Source organism: Dermacentor albipictus, chromosome 1 (assembly GCF_038994185.2).
Source record: "Dermacentor albipictus isolate Rhodes 1998 colony chromosome 1, USDA_Dalb.pri_finalv2, whole genome shotgun sequence".
Lineage (NCBI taxonomy): Eukaryota > Metazoa > Arthropoda > Arachnida > Ixodida > Ixodidae > Dermacentor > Dermacentor albipictus.
Genome location: NC_091821.1, coordinates 38,204,836 through 38,221,836, shown reverse-complemented (window position 1 = coordinate 38,221,836; position 17,001 = coordinate 38,204,836). Strand labels below are relative to the sequence as shown.

The 17,001-nt window shown below is 45.1% G+C and overlaps 1 protein-coding gene across 1 annotated transcript in view; it reads left to right on the top strand.

Annotated features, from left to right (window-relative positions):
* The window catches only part of LOC135901125 (uncharacterized), a 37,217-nt gene extending 21,012 nt beyond the window's left edge, over nt 1–16,205 (top strand). Inside the window, exons 5-7 of the mRNA XM_065430799.1 lie at nt 4,493–4,717; nt 6,447–6,543; nt 16,005–16,205. Coding sequence (XP_065286871.1) covers nt 4,493–4,717; nt 6,447–6,543; nt 16,005–16,155 — 473 coding nt within the window. The 3' untranslated portion in view covers nt 16,156–16,205. The remainder of the gene's footprint in view (nt 1–4,492; nt 4,718–6,446; nt 6,544–16,004) is intronic.
* Nucleotides 16,206–17,001: the final 796 nt, after the last annotated feature.

Sequence of the window (17,001 nt, the reverse complement as noted above, 5' to 3'; positions counted from 1 at the left end):
TTTTCGCGATCGCGCCTTTGATTTTTTCGGACCGCTCCTTTTTCAGGGACGCGAAGCGGTTCCTCACCGAAGTTGAGGCTACTTTTGGCACTATGCGCTTGTGCTTCACCGATCGCGCGTGAGACTGACTCTCGACAGCCTCGAGTCGGGCGTCCATTTTGCCTAGCCTTTCATTAATTTGGGAAATTGCAGCCAAAATGGCCGTCAGCTCTCCTTCTCGCGGGATCTGTGTCGTTGCCGTGGTCGCGGTCTCTGCGGTCACCGCTTCTTCACAGCTCGCGAGGCTCATTTCGGCGTACTTGGCTCTTGATTACTTGATGCACTGTGCGTAACCCCAGCCTCTCCCGCCGCCCGCCCTAGGCGGGGCGAGGGGGGGTCCCTCCGCGACAATATGCGCAAGCCTGCGGCGTTGTTTGCCGCCGTGTTGTTGTTTTGAGGGCTTGCATTTGCCGAGCGTCCGTTATTCGCCAGCGTTTCGATCTTATTCATAAGCGCCCGTATTTGGGCGTTCTGTTCCTGGATCTGAGCGTTTTGGCGCTCTATGATCCTCTTAAGTTCTATGACTTCGCTACTGTCCTTTTGCTGATTCGCTTGTGAGTTAAGGGGTTGGGAGGGGATGAGCGGTGGGAACTCGGTGTTGTTGGCTCGAGCGACGGGAGACCTGTTGGTCCAGCCCACCTTTTTCTCGGCGATCCCTCGGCGTCCGGTTGACTCGCTCCGGGACCTTGAACCGGCCCCGGATCTCGAACTGGTCCGGGAGCGCGAGCGGCGGTTGCCGCCGCCATTGCCACCCCCGGATGGTGTCTTCGATCGGGAGCGACTCCGGCGGCCGTTTCCGCCGCCACTGTTGTTGCTGCTCCGGCCTGGCGTGTGTGACCGGCCCCGTTGTTTGGAGGCGCTACGGCGGGGTCCACCTGCAGGACCTCTCTTGTCTTGGTTTCTTCTCCCGGCGTCTTCTTCCTCTGCTCGGCGTCGTTCCCAGCGTCGCCGGCGGACGACGTAGGGCGTCTTGAAGCGGGCTTTGCAGGCCTTGTCCGCGGTCAGGTGTTTGCCTCCGCACAGGCCACACTTCGGGTCACATCTGTGGTCTTCGGCAGGGTTGGAGATTCCGCATCCTCGACAGATCGTGTTCGAAGGATCCGGGCACACGTCCATTCTGTGGCCCACTCTTCCGCACGCATAGCATACGTCGATTTGTTTTCTGTGCAACGTGCACTCCGTGAGCAGGTTACCGTATCTCACGTAATTGGGTACTTTGTGCCCTTCGAAAGCAATGACGACTGATCGGGTTTTACCGATTCGGTTTGCCTGTAGGGCCGTTAACAAACGCGCTCTAAAGAGGTGAGTTGAACGTGTAGCATGGAAAAGGGAATATATATTGGTACATTCCTATTTGTACTCTGTAAATAGCTCTAAGCCTTCATTAACTTTACTTCAAGTTTCCGCCGCTTAAAGAAAATGAACACGTGAATAACCGCCTAATGTCGACAAGCAGTTAAAGAAGCAAGTGAGGCGTGTAGAATCTAAGCTCCAGTATTAGTTAAGTCCCCGTGCTACTGCCGAGCGTTTCTGTGAGGAAATGCAAAAATTCGATATTATACCATGAACTACTCGTCGTGAGCAAACCTGTTTTAGCGGAATAAAATCAGCGTAACTGCTGTAGAAGTCATATATATCCAGCTTTGTGACATACTTGTTGCACCGCGGCAGGTATGGTATCATAACTGGATTCCTATAGGCTATGCTCTTGCGATTGTCTATCCGCGTATGAAAAACCCGCAATGAGCTGGTCTGCGTCGCTTCGGCTGGCACCGTAGCGTTGCCTTCGAGAGCTGCATTGTTGTCTTAGAAATTAGCTCTTTGAATAAATGTTCGCAAAGGAAGACGTCGTAAAAATATATTTGAGACGACCACCATAAGTATACAAGCAGAGAGAACGGGGGCGAACAAACGAAAACACCGCAGAAAGCGCCCGGACAACGCCCGAACTGTAGCAGACGACAGGCGCGAGTCCGTGCCCTGACGTCACGCGAGCGGCGCTCGCAGCGCCGCTCGTGTTCGCTCTCGGGGCTAATAGCCAGTCAACCCGCCCTTCAGGCGGGCAACTGTTACGGCATATATAAGGTTCGCCTTCCCAGTCCCGTCCAACTCGTCCCACTCCGTCACCCCGCGCGTGAAAGTCGACACTTCTGGGTATACTTTGTCTTTCGAGCCACGACTATAATATAATCTTCTCGCCTTGGGTGTCTGATCCATGAACTAAGTCTACTTATACTCTGAATAGCTCCACCGTAGGATGAACATCTCTCAAAAGCCAAATTAAAAAAAACAACTTTGTGGTAATTCAGTTTGGTTTGTTGATTGTTCGGCTCACGGGCTATAGCTATGTAAGAGCTGGGGCGCCTGCCTGTCGTTAAACACTCCCACGTGTACAAAAAGCCTTGCAAATATGGTTTAGACTGCGGTCTACCGCTGGTGCTGTTCGCGGTTACGCTTTAAGTTGCATTGACGCCAAGGGCCGCTTTCAGGGCGGGGACACGACTCCGCCGCGCCACCTTGGAGCATGTATGAAAGCCATCGTGATTTTGTCGATATTGTCCTCATTTCCCCGGAAAAAGTGAGTCAGAAGTCGGAATGTGGTAAAACCAAGTGTTTCATTCAGTAACATATTCACAAGAAAGTTTTAAACATCAAATTAAGCATTTAACAGGAAGGTTTATTCAGAAGCTCTAATCTAAATACATATAATAATAATAATAATAATAATAATAATAATAATAATAATAACTCCTTTATTTCCATCAGTGATGGAGGAGACTACGGGTAAAAGTCGCTTTAGAGGCAAGCGACCTGACTAGAGCCCGCAGCCTCCTTTACAAGGCAAACAGCGATTGAACAGGAGATATATATGCATAGCAATTGACTACATGTGAAATATGCACAAAAATAAACGCAAAAACACAAATTACCTGAAAAACGCTCTTCAATTATTTAAGAAAGATTGAGTGAAAAAATGTTCACGTAATGTCGTACATCAGTTATATAAATATCAAGACTTGATTTCAGAAACAAATTTAAAAGTGTTGGTAGTGTGTATGATATCTTTTGTGTAGAATAACTGGCACGCGGAATGGAAAAATCGTTCTTCTCAGCAACCACTGCACCAATTTTGGTGAGGTTTGTTGCATGCCTGTAATAGTTCGACCCTGCCACATATATGCACATACCCTATAGATGGTATAACAAACACATAAACACGCACGCATGCACGCAGACAAAAAAGAAAGTCGTGTAGGCTGTATCAGGGACGCAGGAGCAGTGGGTTTCATGACACGTCTTGTGCGTGCTGAGATGGTGTATTGGCACTAGAGTATATAAATGACGTAATTAAATACACAATTAAGTTACATTTATGCACACACTTGGAAGCTTACATGCCTAACTGATGTCTCAGCTAGTGGGGGTCTTCCGGTCTAATTTTTCAATCGTGCTTGCTCCCTATTCGTAGTGGATGGGTTTGTTTTGCAGAGCGCGTTTGGACAATATACGGTAAAGAAATCCCCGTACTGCCCGAGACTGGCCTCCGCACTCGTAGATGGTTGGGGTTCCTGCGCTTGCCGCAATCTCCTGTGCTTGCGCTCCCTAGGGAGACGGACATGTTACGACGTGGTCAAAGGGGTTGCATATCCCTCTGTCCTGCTGCCCCAGTCTCTCCGCCCCATTTCTGGACACCCTTCGTGTAGAACGCTGGGAAGCCACAGCCGAGCAGGTGTCGAAATTGCGGGAGAAGTTGCACGCTCATAAGGCTCACAACTCCTGACGAGTAGCAGTTTGAGCTCGATGGGTCGGTATACCCTCTACGGCAAAGTGAAATCTCTCCAGCGCGACCACTCCCGCTCGGATCAACAAACATACTGCCGAGCTATACGTACTCCTCTCTGAACGCGAGGCTAACTTTAGCCTCGATCGCGTCATGCGTGGCACTATTACGGCGCCATCTGTTCACCCGACACATGCATGATCGAGTAATGGCTTCTTTTCTCAACACATACCAAAGTAAGGCGCACGAATATAGCCCGGTTGCAATGTTATAAGCTATAATATATAACGTGTTTTCGTTACATGCGGTTTTAGCAAACGACTCCTCGGGCCTATTTTAAGGACGCCATAAAGTTAGCTGAGAACACACTGAAGAAAGGCGCCTGGCAAAGCAGCAAGCACACTGCCGTGCCAGAGGGACGCCGCTTTCGAAAGGTGGCGAGCTTGGCTCTGTAAACGTCGGCGAGGCCTAGGTTATAGGGTGTCTCCACCCTGAACGAGGGCGCTGCTACGGAGGCCACCCTATTACGCTCCTGCTAAGCTCCTACCCGCACCTGCTGCGGCTACTATGTAGAAACGCTCAGCGGCCGTGGGTGCCTCGGGTTGCGAGTATTGTAGTGCCGCGATAAACGAAAACATAACGACACTTTCCCACGCTACGCGCCATCCGCAGCTCGTAGGGCGGCTACTGTCGTGCGCCGACGGAGGCCTGCGACCGTAATGCTCGTCACTCGAAAGCCAGCGGTCAAAGCACGCAAGGTGGCCAGAGCGACGCGTCGACGGCCGAAGAGCAGGAGGCGCAGGCGCGGCACGCCATCTTCAACGAGCCGGCCGTCGAGCACCTCAAAGCGGAAGAAGAGGCGGCGCCACTCACCGGCAGCCAAGGTCCGACGGCCCAGTACGTGCACACTTTCTCGCAAAACCACTTCCACGCGAGTAGGCAGTTTCGCCCGAAGGCTATTCGAAAGCGACAGCAACATTTAACGTTGTGCTCGCGCTACTCTCGCACTGTGTTATAACAATACCCGGAGGCGACGTGGCGCGACGCAGCGCAGAATTTTGGGTTCGCTCAAGGAGAGAGTTGTGATACCGCGTAGCACCGCACATTGCTTTAAAGATATGAAAACATGCTGCGAATGGCCAAATAAGAAATTGCCTTGCCTAAATTACGACGATTTATATATGGGTTGCCTAAAGGGGAAGCATTCGTAATTAAAAAAAGAAAATAACGGAGCAGTAGTTATGAGCACCGCATAGTCGCTCAGGAACTGGTGACCCCGCGCAGCACCCGCAGCTTATACTTGCACCGCAATCACTCGGAACAGTCCTCACTTCGATCGTTCTCTTATCCCTCGAGACTACGAATAGTCGACAATGTCTAATAGTGAAATCTGGAGTCGAATACCACTCTAATAGTAAAGACTTCGGTTCGTATTCGAAATTTCGAGTGTTCGCACACCCCCTGCAATTTGTTCATCTTGCCCGTACAATATACGCAACAGAAGCGCAGAAAAGCCAATAGTTAAATATAGTATTTTGACCATTCACGGCCGAGCATCCCTTTGTCCAATAACCTGAGCGTACTGTGCGCCCTTTAAACCCTGCCTTTACACCCTCACCTTCTTGTTTTCAAGAGGGGGAGGGGGAAGCGTGAAGCGTTGAAGTCTGGCACTTACGCCCTGTGGCCGGAGATGACGACCCCGTCTTATAAGCGGAGTGAATACGGTAGGTTCATCATGCGCTGCCGAGTGAAGTTTGTGGTTTATTGTGGAAAATTTGTTCTCGCCATTTCTTGAGATAAAATATATAAAAGAATTAAATCTCTCAATGAGCTCAAAAGGTCCCGTGCACTAAGGTGTGTAAATATTTTCTTGGTGACCATGCAAGAAAAAAAGAAATACTACGACCACACAATCCTGCATTCGTATTTATCTGGCTTCGTTCCGTTCCGTTTCTTTGTTTTTCCGTACTATCCGCAAGTATTTACGCTACCATGTACCAACAAGCTAGTTTACAATTGTTCTGTGTCATTCGGGTAGTTCAGCACAAATGTGAAATGTCTGCGAGGGACGCAAGTGACTCGAGCTACCGCGCTTATCACTTCACGTCTTAGTGAGATGCCATAAAATTCCCCTGATAGCACGAACGCAAATATAATACGTAGGAGGGACAGTATTAAGGCTACGAAACAGATACCGAGAAAAGCACCTGGGGCCGAATCCACAAAGTGCTCTTACAAACTGTTGTAGCGTAGCAATTTTTTTCGTTATTATACGGGCCCTGTTTCTTTTTTTCGCCACCCACGTATGAACAAATAACATTTAAACCATAAATGCTTCTATACAAAATTTTGGAACAAGTAAATTTTACCTGTCAGAGACTAAAACACAAGATCGCATTATATGCGTGCAATTTTACCTAACTTCCATGGGAAACAATTAGGGAAGTATGCCTAGTAAATGCATGCCTGTAGTAAAGTTTTTTCTTGTCGATCTTCTCACTTTCGACGACTTTGACGATTGGGTGCGTTTTCGACAGCTCTGTTTGAGACAATAAGCTTCCTGCATACGGAAGTCGTTCAGTGCCCTGGTCTAACAGCGTGAGGCGCATACGTCGACTCCTTCCAGGTACGCAGATTCTTGTCAGTCGCCATCACGTCACGTCCAAGAGACCGCGGAAGAGAGTGACTGTAAATGCCCCCCGTGGTTCCATCAAAGAGCAACGGTAAGCTGCGACGGTTTCCGTTTTTTTTTTTTTTTTCAACAGCTAGATGCTGTTTATAGGCTCTGAGCCGTCGCGAAAATGAGTATGCGTTCCCCGCTAGGGAGAGGTTCGGTCGAACTATATATGGGCTTCTTGTCGCCTACGGTATTAAATTCATCGGGAACGACCAGGCTAGTTAGATCACACGGCTCTGACAGGAAAAGCATAGCCCCGTACTTCCGGTCAACCGCCCTTCGCAAACTTCCACGAAAGGCGGGAGCTTAGCGTCAATCCGCAGCCATTGAATTGGCGATTTGCTGCGAGAAAAAGAACTGCATGCAAAAGTTAACGTTATGGCTACGATTTTCAGTTACCAACCCTTACCTGAAGGATCTTCCCAGGAGTACTCCCAGGTGTCGCTGCTATCCTTCTTTTATTTTATTTTTTTATTATTATTACTTTGTTCACTGGCGCAGAGAGCTTCAGCGCTTCTGCTATCCGGCCAGTGGATATATTTGTTTTATCTATTCAAACCGCATACAGCTCCAGCCTGCTTTCTTCTACTTTGTGTTATCGTCATACTGCGTGCTCATCCGTTCTCTACAGTCCTCTGTACATTTCTTTTTACACAGTAGACGTATTCAACACAGACTTTCTTCCTGTCTAAAGTACAAGCGAACACTTCATAATACACCTTTTCTGTACGGTAACTTCCTATATTTCATCGCGACGACCACAAAGGAAACGAAACAGAAACGACACGTTTCGCTTGTGTACATGACACTTTGACGTGGTGAGTTTCCGCGGTTTTGGTGAGTTTCCGTGGGCGGAGCCCGAAAGAAATTTAACCACCAATAGCGGAAAGCTAATGTCAAAAAAGGCGTAAGTCGCATAATTAGTTTTCCTTTTCTCTTTTTTTTTTATTTGAGACATTACCCGCAGCGCCTTTGTTGGCAGTATTGCGGGGCGCACAAAAATTATAAAATGAATTCGCAGTATGGCGGCGAACCAAATATGGTGGTGAAAAATTCCATTCGGAAATCGTTTTGGGGAAAAAGGAATGTTTAAAAACATCGGTCCTGGGGATGTATGGCCGAACTTTTAGGTTGTGATCCAAACGGGAGCACTGATAATGCGCTGGTTGTAGATAATCTGAAGCACTGATTCCCGTTTTCTTGTTGTAAATTGAATAAAACAATTTAAGTCAAAAATTACGTCTTCGCTCCTTTAAAGATTGACACTTAATGTCTCTCTTCACGTTTCGACAACTTCCAGATCCATCATGCTTCCCCAGAACAAATATGGCTGCAATAGACTCAATGCTCTCAAGTAAATCAATATGTACCTTGTGAAACGGATCCCACACAGGCCAGGCATATTTCAATATAGGTCTGACGTAGGCATGGTATGCGATCTGTTTAATTTCCTTCTTCATTATCATCATCATCATCAGCCTGGTTACGCCCACTGCAGGGCAAAGGCCTCTCCCATACTTCTCCAACTACCACGGTCATGTACTAATTGTGGCCATGTTGTCCCTGCAAACTTCTTAATCTCATCCACCCACCTAACTTTGTGCCGCCGCTGCTACGCTTCCCTTCCCTTGGAATCCAGTCCGTAACCTTTAATGACAATTTCTCTCCTCATTACATGTCCTGCCCATGCCCATTTCTTTTGCTTGATTTCAACTAAGACGTCATTAACTCGCGTTTGTTCCCTCAACCAATCTGCTCTTGTCTTATCCCTTAACGTTACACCCATCATTCTTCTTTCCATAGCTCGTTGCGTCGTCCTCAATTTAAGTAGAACCCTTTTCGTAAGCCTCCAGGTTTCTGCCCCGTACGTGAGTACTGGTAAGACACAGCTGTTATACCCTTTTCTCTTGAGGGATAATGGCAACCTGCTGTTCATAATCTGAGAATGCCTGCCAAACGCACCCCAACCCATTCTTATTCTTCTGATTATTTCAATCCCATAATCCGTATCCGCGGTCACTACCTGCTCTAAGTAGATGTATTCCCTTACCACTTCCAGTGCCTCGCTACCTATCGTAAGCTGTTGTTCTCTTCCGAGACTGTTAAACATTACTTTAGTTTTCTGCAGATTAATTTTTAGACCCACCCTACTGATTTGCCTCTCCAGGTCAGTGACCATGCATTGCATTTGGTCCCCTGAGTTACTAAGCAAGGCAATATCATCAGCGAATCGCAAGTTACTAAGGTATTCCCCATTAACTTTTATCCCCAATTTTTCCCAATCCAGGTCTCTGAATACCTCCTGTAAACACGCTGTGAATTGCATTGGAAAGATCGTATCTCCCTGCCTGACGCCTTTCTTTATTGGGATTTTGTTGCTTTCTTTATGGAGGACTACGGTGGCTGTGGAGCCGCTATAGATATCTTTCAGTATTTTTACATACGGCTCGTCTACACCCTGATTCCGTAATGCCTCCATGACTGCTGAGGTTTCGACAGAATCAAATGCTTTCTCATAATCAATGAAAGCTATATATAAGGGTTGGTTATATTCCGCACATTTCTCTATCACCTGACTGATAGTGTGAATATGGTCTATTGTTCAGTAGCCTTTACGGAATTCTGCCTGGTCCTTTGGTTGACAGATGTCTAACGTGTTTCTGATTCTATTTGCAATTACCTTAGTAAATACTTTGTAGGCAACGGACAGTAAGCTGATCGGTCTATAATTTTTCAAGTCTTTGGCGTCCACTTTCTTATGGATTTCCTTAATCACAAGCGTAAGTTTTCGCTGTAGGAAGCCAAGGGCTTTTCCTGCCCTGCTACTATTGATTTCACTACTGATTTCACTATTGTTACTATTCATTTCACTACTATTGATTTGTTCAGACCATACCCCTTCTTCTGAAAACATAACGCCCAACTACTTGTGTTTGTCCTCTTTCCTAATAATTTGAGTGTTTAAAGCGTAATTATTCGCGAACCTATTGACCCTTTTGGTAAAGCTGACGTGAACACACTTGTTGCTGTTTAGTACAATGTCATTATTTTTACACCATACCCCTACTTGATTAATATCTTCCTGAAGCTGTGTGGAATTCACTTGGTCAGTCAAATTAGTATACAAAATACAATCATCACCAAACATTTTAATGTTATTCTTGATTACATCCGAAATATCATTTATAAACACAAGGAAGAGAAGGGGGCCCAATAAAGGAACCTGGGGTACCCCTGAAGTGACAGAAACTAAACATGAACATGATCCACCTAAAAGCTCTTTCTGGTTCCTTGATATTAAATAATCCGCAATCCATCTGCAAACGGCTCTGTCAATGTTTAAATTCTGCAACTTTTGCATTAGAACTGAATGTGATACCGTATGGAACGCTTTTTGGAAATCCAAAAATAAACAATCAATCTGTCCTCTGTTGTCCAAAGCCATGCTACATCGTGATAAAATTGAATTAATGAGATTGTACAGGAAAATTCCTTTCGAAATCCGTATTGTCTAGAATTAAAGAATACAACTGAAGTCAGGAGATCCATTTAGACGGAATATAGAACATGCTCAAATAGTTTGCTACAAATTGGTGTCCGGGAAATAAGCCCGCAATTGGACACTTCTGATTTAGAGCCACTTTTAAAAACAGGTACTACGTTAGCAACCTTCCAGTCATTGAGAAGCCTGCCCTCATCTAGTGATTTTTTATATATAACATAAACGTAGCGTGCTACTGCCTCAGAACAATGTTTTAAAACTCTTGGAGAAATACCATCTCGTCCTGTCACTTTATTTTCGTCAACCTGTTGTAACAGTTTATATATGCCATTAAATTAAGGGCCTACCTGCCCCATGGACAAACACTGCTCTCTTCTACACTCAACTGTAACCTGTGTATAAGGGCGGAAAAAAATGATTTGAAGAAGTCGTTGAAAACTGTGGCCTTATCCCGATCCTTATTGACTGGCAAACCAGCATGACGTAGATTTGGCGGACTAACTTTCTCGCTACCACATCGTTTCATATACTTCCAGAACCCCCTTTTATCAGGAAAGTGAATAGCCAAGCCCTCAAAATACTTCTTTCTGGCTTCTCTCGATTGGATTTCATAAAGTGGCGTCAAGTCCTTCAAATCGTCGAAGTTATTAGGATATTCAATTTGTCAGTACCGGGAGAAAAGCCTCTTGCGTTTTTTGATAAGCTTGATAAGATGCCGATTAATCCAAGGCTTCTTCCTCTTGTCTAACTTATTGCTTGAGACACTCAGAACATGAGGCCGAATGAGACAAGTAATGAGCTCTTTAAACATTCACCATAGTTGATCGACGCTTGCCTCGTCTCCACTACATTCAAACGACAGAAATTGATTTTCTAGTTGCGTTGATATTTCATCGTAGTTCGCTTTACTGTAAAAGAAGATTCTCCTGGACTCACATGGCTCTGTTTTAATAGTAGCTTTAGTTAGCTTAGCGGCGACACCGCTGTGGTCGCTAATGCCAGGAATAACACCTGCTTCGATAATAACATCAGAGGCATTACAGAAACACAAATCCTAAAAGTTGTCACCTCGCGTAGGCTTTGAAACGTACTGCGTGAGACTAAGCACGTCAGTCAACGTGCCAATTCACAATAACTATAGCTGCATTAGATTTTAAAGCATAGGTGCCGTTAGTCCACTTAGCGTCATGCAAATTGCAGTCACCCGCAACAACGAGTCTTTAGAAAAACGGCAGGCAATTTTTCCCAGCTGATGCATAACGCTTGGCTTAAAAACAGGAGGATGATAAGAAGCCCCGACAACAAAACTAGAACGGTCACTCTGCACCATGCAACACCGAACAGATTCAGTTTTTGTTATCACTAAAGGATTTCCACGGACACAAGAATGAAAACACCTCCACCATGTTTTGACCGGTCTTCCCGATATGCCCGAAAATTACACGGGAACATCTCAGAGTTCAAAACTGCTTCATCAAGCCAAGTTTCTGACTCAATGACTATGTCAGCATTTACTGACTTGATAAGGTCATCCAGATAATCAACTTTATTCTTCACACTACGGAAGTTCATAATCAGCAAAACAACATCACGGGCATAGCGAGGCTTTGTTCTTTTCTCTCTCTCTCTCTCTCTCTCTCTTTGGGCGTGTAACGAGTGCCTTACTTTCACGACGTCTTGCGCATCAGTATCCCAAGTATAAGTTTTACCATAAATGGCAAGCTTATCCAAAGGAAGGTTCCCCAATGTGGCCATCCTTTTTTTTTTGCTTTTGCATGTTTGCATAAGTGCTTTCTTTTTTCACGCACCTCCTGAAAATAATTGTCACTAAGTGATTAGCCAGAATCTTTTAACTTGTACGCATTCCTGAAAAGCTCCGCTTTTTCTTGGAAGTTATAAAGCCGTAGAATGACCGGTCTGTTCTTGACTCGCTTCTCCTTTCCAATGCGGTGAATTCTTTCAACACTTGTTAATGTGACGCCCCTTTATTGTTGTTGTTGTTGTTGTTTGGACTAATCATGCATAATCAGCATGCACGCGTCATATCAGATGGGCAATTTTTGCAGTTTACGTAATTTTTCTTAAGTAATTTTTTCTTCTTGTTTTTAAAATTCTTCCAGAGTAAAATGGGTCACACATGGGCGATCAAGCAAATAGTTCCTTTTATTCGTGTTTTTTTTTTTGATTAGCAGTGGAATAGACACTATACATATGCAAAGGAAGAACCACAAATGTAAGCGCCATAGAACGCTGTTTCATGAAAGGAATTCCTGGCATCAAAGAATGACACGACTGCTTTCCCAATTCCATAGCTGCCGTCAATAATAATCTGCGTATATACTCCTATTAAGTAATAATAACGGGAACTGAACATTTCTTGATCGAAAATTAGTGATGTTCCTAACGACAAGACGTTAAAGCACAATAACAGTTCGATGAAATGTCTTCCATGAAATGTCTTCGATGAAGTGCCGATCTTTTGAAGAAACAGCGTTCGATAATACGTCTTCAAGCAAGCGGCGTTTCACAAATCGACGTTCGGTGAAATGGGCGGCACCAGCTCTCTGCCTTTATTGTGTTCGTTTGTTCTACAGACGTTTATTAATATTTCATGTTTAATACTGTCGAAAACACAGCAACGAGCCCAGCTTCGTATCCTTGCACAGCCAGTCAACAGAGTTGCCCGACAGAGCTTTGCAGCGTGTGGAATCTGGGTGAACATCGAGGATATGGCGGTGGAGGCACGCGCATATATGTTGCATGTCCGACAACAGCAAATAAAAAAAAATGTTGTGTGTCACTCAAAAGTTATCTAGTCAACTCCTACATTTCGGACCCTCCGAGGTAACGGCCAATGTACGCCCACATATCAAACGTCTTTAAAAGCATTTTCCGCACTTAGTAAATAATACAAAACTTTTCCTTCTTGTTCCTCTTCACTGATTTAATTTTGTCGTCTATTGCCTGTATCGTACTGTAATTAAGCCCATTCGACATTCGACTGTGTGCGTACTTGTTTTAGAAGGACAAAGTAAAACCCAATAATTCTTGGGGGTCTGGTTCTAAGATAAGCTCTTTTTGGACACTCAGCTTAATAAGCTAACCAATGAGCTTAGTAAAATAGTAGGATTGTATGTATAGGATTAATGCTCTTGTTCCATTATGGGTAAAAAACAACAATGCACTACGCCCTTCATTACTCTATGCTTACTCATTGTGTATTAGTTTGGTGAACAACGACGGCAAAAATTACGAAAAATTGATACCTTCACAAAAAAGGGTAATACGAATGTTTGTAAACTATCATGGTTGGCCGTGAGATCTGTATGCAACTTGTTTGGCAAGCACTCATTGCTCCGAGCCAGCCAGGTATACCAACATAAATTACTTTTACAGATGAAAAGCAATAGCCTTCACATCGTTAGCACACCTACTTCTCCTTTACGTTACTCATTGCGCAAACAAACGAGAACAACACCATTCACCCGCACAAAATATGGAGGTCAAGATCTAGACTGTCAAATACCCCGACTATTACATATTTTTGAGACGGAAATCGATTTTTATGCACCCCAATTTAAACATTATACAAAAAACTTTCTTGTTTATTGATGTAATCTTCTACAAATAAATATGCTCCCTGTACTGTAATCCAGGTACAAGGAAGAAGTTTATTGACTGGTAGAAAAAAAAGTGATTTAGATATGTATTGATTCGTGGTGCTTTTCAAATTTACCACATGTATATAATACACGTGAATAATTTTTAGTATGCAAGGTTTATGAAGAAAGTATGTCACAAGATGTGCGCGCAATGCATGTTGTACAATGCATGTTGTTCACATTTGATACCTGCAGGAAATGTGAAATGTACCTGTATACCGAACGTCAAGAGCAAGAGCATCTGTCAGGCCAGGTGGCCTTTAGCTATTGCTCCTCTTACACAAGAAAGAAGTAAACTGAACTGAATCGAACTGCATGGTTATCGTCAATAGGCCGCAAACAATACTGTCTTCACTCATGTACAGTGCCCAGCGATTGAAACGCGATACTTGGGCAGCATGGCGGCCGACGCTTTTTGCGCCACCGGTGATCGCTGGGTGATCGCTAAAGGGGCTGAATGCAGTCCCGATGCATCAAAAATGTTCTCGCTTTCGTGTGACACAAAAATGCATCATCTCAGTGTCACCAGCGCCCACCGGTGGCGCAAGAAAGTACCAGCCGCCATGTTGTCCAAGTATCACTTTTCAATCGCTGAGCAATGTACACACCCCCGCAACATGCATATGTCCCTCCAAAACAAAGAAAGAAAAGCTGACTAACGTAAAAATTCGAGCACCTTCGAGGCTGCCTCGCAGCATATAAGGAATCGAAAACAGAAAGAAAACACGGCCCCCAGGTATTTCAGGTAACTCTAGCGCTTTTTTTTTTAATTTCCCTCATTCAGACATACAAATGGCTTTTACACTGTGGTTGTGTGGGAAGGAGTGGCAAAAAGGCAACTAAATGCCTGGCAATGTGCCTAAACCCTCCCTAACCACCCAATTTCACAACGCTCAGTACGGCGGGCTACTACGTTTTTCAACACTATAGTAATGAGAGAAGCACACATAATTTTACGCTCATAAATAAAAAAATGATAAAAAGTAATCCGAGGACACCTGAGCACTTCTGATGAGTTGTGAATGCGAACGCATTAATGTTCAATTGAACACCGCAGAGCGGTCCTTCGAGTTTTGCGCTGCAAGTAATATGTTTCCGAGTTTTCCTGCGGGGTATATTATCGAGCTTTTTTATGAAATTGGTGCGGATTATTTTTTTTTCGCGGTCTCTACGTCAGTATGTTGGCTGTCGATCGGAATCATTTGGACGATATTGCTGAGAAATTAAGGACGCCGCATGCCACCGACGTCCCGCGCGACGAGAGACCGAGGAACCAGCAGCGGCCGCCAACGCCGGCAGGCGCGCGCAGCAGCCAAGCCCAGTGGGCGTGAGACACGGGGACCGCGCGCCGGCCTCCGAGAGCGAGGCGGCGGCACTCGCACGTCACGCGACTGCCTCGCCGACGACAACCCGTCTGGCCCCGCGGCGTCGCGTCGCCGTGTCTGCCCCGCCGAGGCGCGCTGCTGACGTGGCGTCGCAACCAATGGAAATTTATATTCCGTTAAGCTGTTACAGACGCCGGACTTTTCGCTCAGTGGGCCATTTTATGCTTTCGCATCTAAAATAAAAAAAGCACGCAACAGCATTTCACAATCTACTCGTAGAAATAAAATGACAAAATCCTGATCCCAGCAGTGGGGTCACAAGCGCTTCAAAGGTACAACAAATCAGAAAGCAAGCTATGAGGTTAAATGTAACATTTCAACACTTGTGCGTGCCTTCGCGCATCGCACCTATGCAAGTAACACCCTTCTGGAAAGAGAACAGACGACAAACAAAAATTTACATCTGAAGCGTGAGTAGATAAGCATGCATCTTCTTTTTAAAAAGCGCTACTGAGCGGCATTCTTCTGCCATGCTGGTAACATGATGTGTGTTTAGTAACTGAGGAATCACGTGTGTAAATTTTTTGTCCACCGTAATTTGTCGATATTCTCTCACTATAATAGGTAGAGTGTCTAAAAAACTATAGGTGCGTTGTTTCCGAAAATAAGTTTCACGGAATGCTTTACGTGGCAGCTACTTGGTGGCACATAGCACGGTTTAGATTCCATTGACCTTGCATCTCTGAAGTCGCACATTTTACAAGGTTTCTGGCAGGTTCTTGAATGTTTTGACGTTAGCAAGAGACCGCAAATACTACGTTTCCCTTTAAGCAAGTTTCATTCTCAAAGAGCACACTAGTCAGCACCTTACAAAACCGGACATTCTGCGATCGCTGTTCTCCACTGCCGCGATTAAAACACACTATAAGAGCGTAGCTATTCGATGAAATTTTGTGATCGCGTCCACCCTAATACAAGAGTCGCAGTTGACGCGCGCCTTATTTCTTTCTCCCAACAGCGACGAGAATGTGGTAGCTGCGATAACAGCTGATTACGATCTGACTGCCGGTCTGAAGCCTCGAACGTCGTCCATGGCATCGCGGCCAAAAACATCCCGGAGGATTTCGTCCGCGGTGTCCACCCTGGACAAAGACGACGACACTGTGTAGGAGCGTGTGCTACGTCCGTGCCGTTGCAGCGTCGCATTAAAGACTTCTCAACGAAGCCTCAAATGTTTCAGGGTCGTTTGTTACCTCGCACAATCACACGCAATCACGTACTCGCATATACAATGTGCGCAATCACGCATGCGTAGAATGTGTTCGGAAATTTTTTGCGCGTGCGAGTGGGGAATATCTTTTCGGTATGCCCTTCCAGAACTACGGAGAACTGTAAGAAATCACGCCAGGCTTGGTCATAGTCAGCACCATTGCACATAAAAAAAGAGCGATTGGTTCCTTTGTGGTATAATTGATTACCCTTATATCAGACGTAGAAGTTTCGATAAGCTTGAGCATTACCTTCTTCGTTAAATACGCTTTTTTCCCGTGGAACGAGGTGGCTTCTACAGAAGTGCGATGGAAGCATGAAACACTCCCGATTGATCTGCGGGCGTCATTGTCAGTGGTTTCAAGAATAAATGAGAATAGAAAGTTATCATGCTGACAAAAACAGCAACTAATCTTTTTTCGTTGCATATTTTGTTGTTCTTATACATTTTTCTTTCATATTCATTCAACAGAGTTCAACTACCATTGGCCTGGCGCTCTTTGGTCATACTTGGCCCTTGCGCCACAAAACACTATATTCATGATCATCAAAGTTCAACTAGAGATGCAATCATTTCGTGAAGATCAACAGAACATGTTATTAATGTTGAACTACACCAAATCTCCGGTGGTATTTAAAGTATTTTTGGTTAGCTTATAAAATATTTTCGCAAGGAATCTGCTCGCGATATTTCAGTGGATACGCTGTTCGCGACATCGCACTGTTGGCTACCTCTATATTCGGAC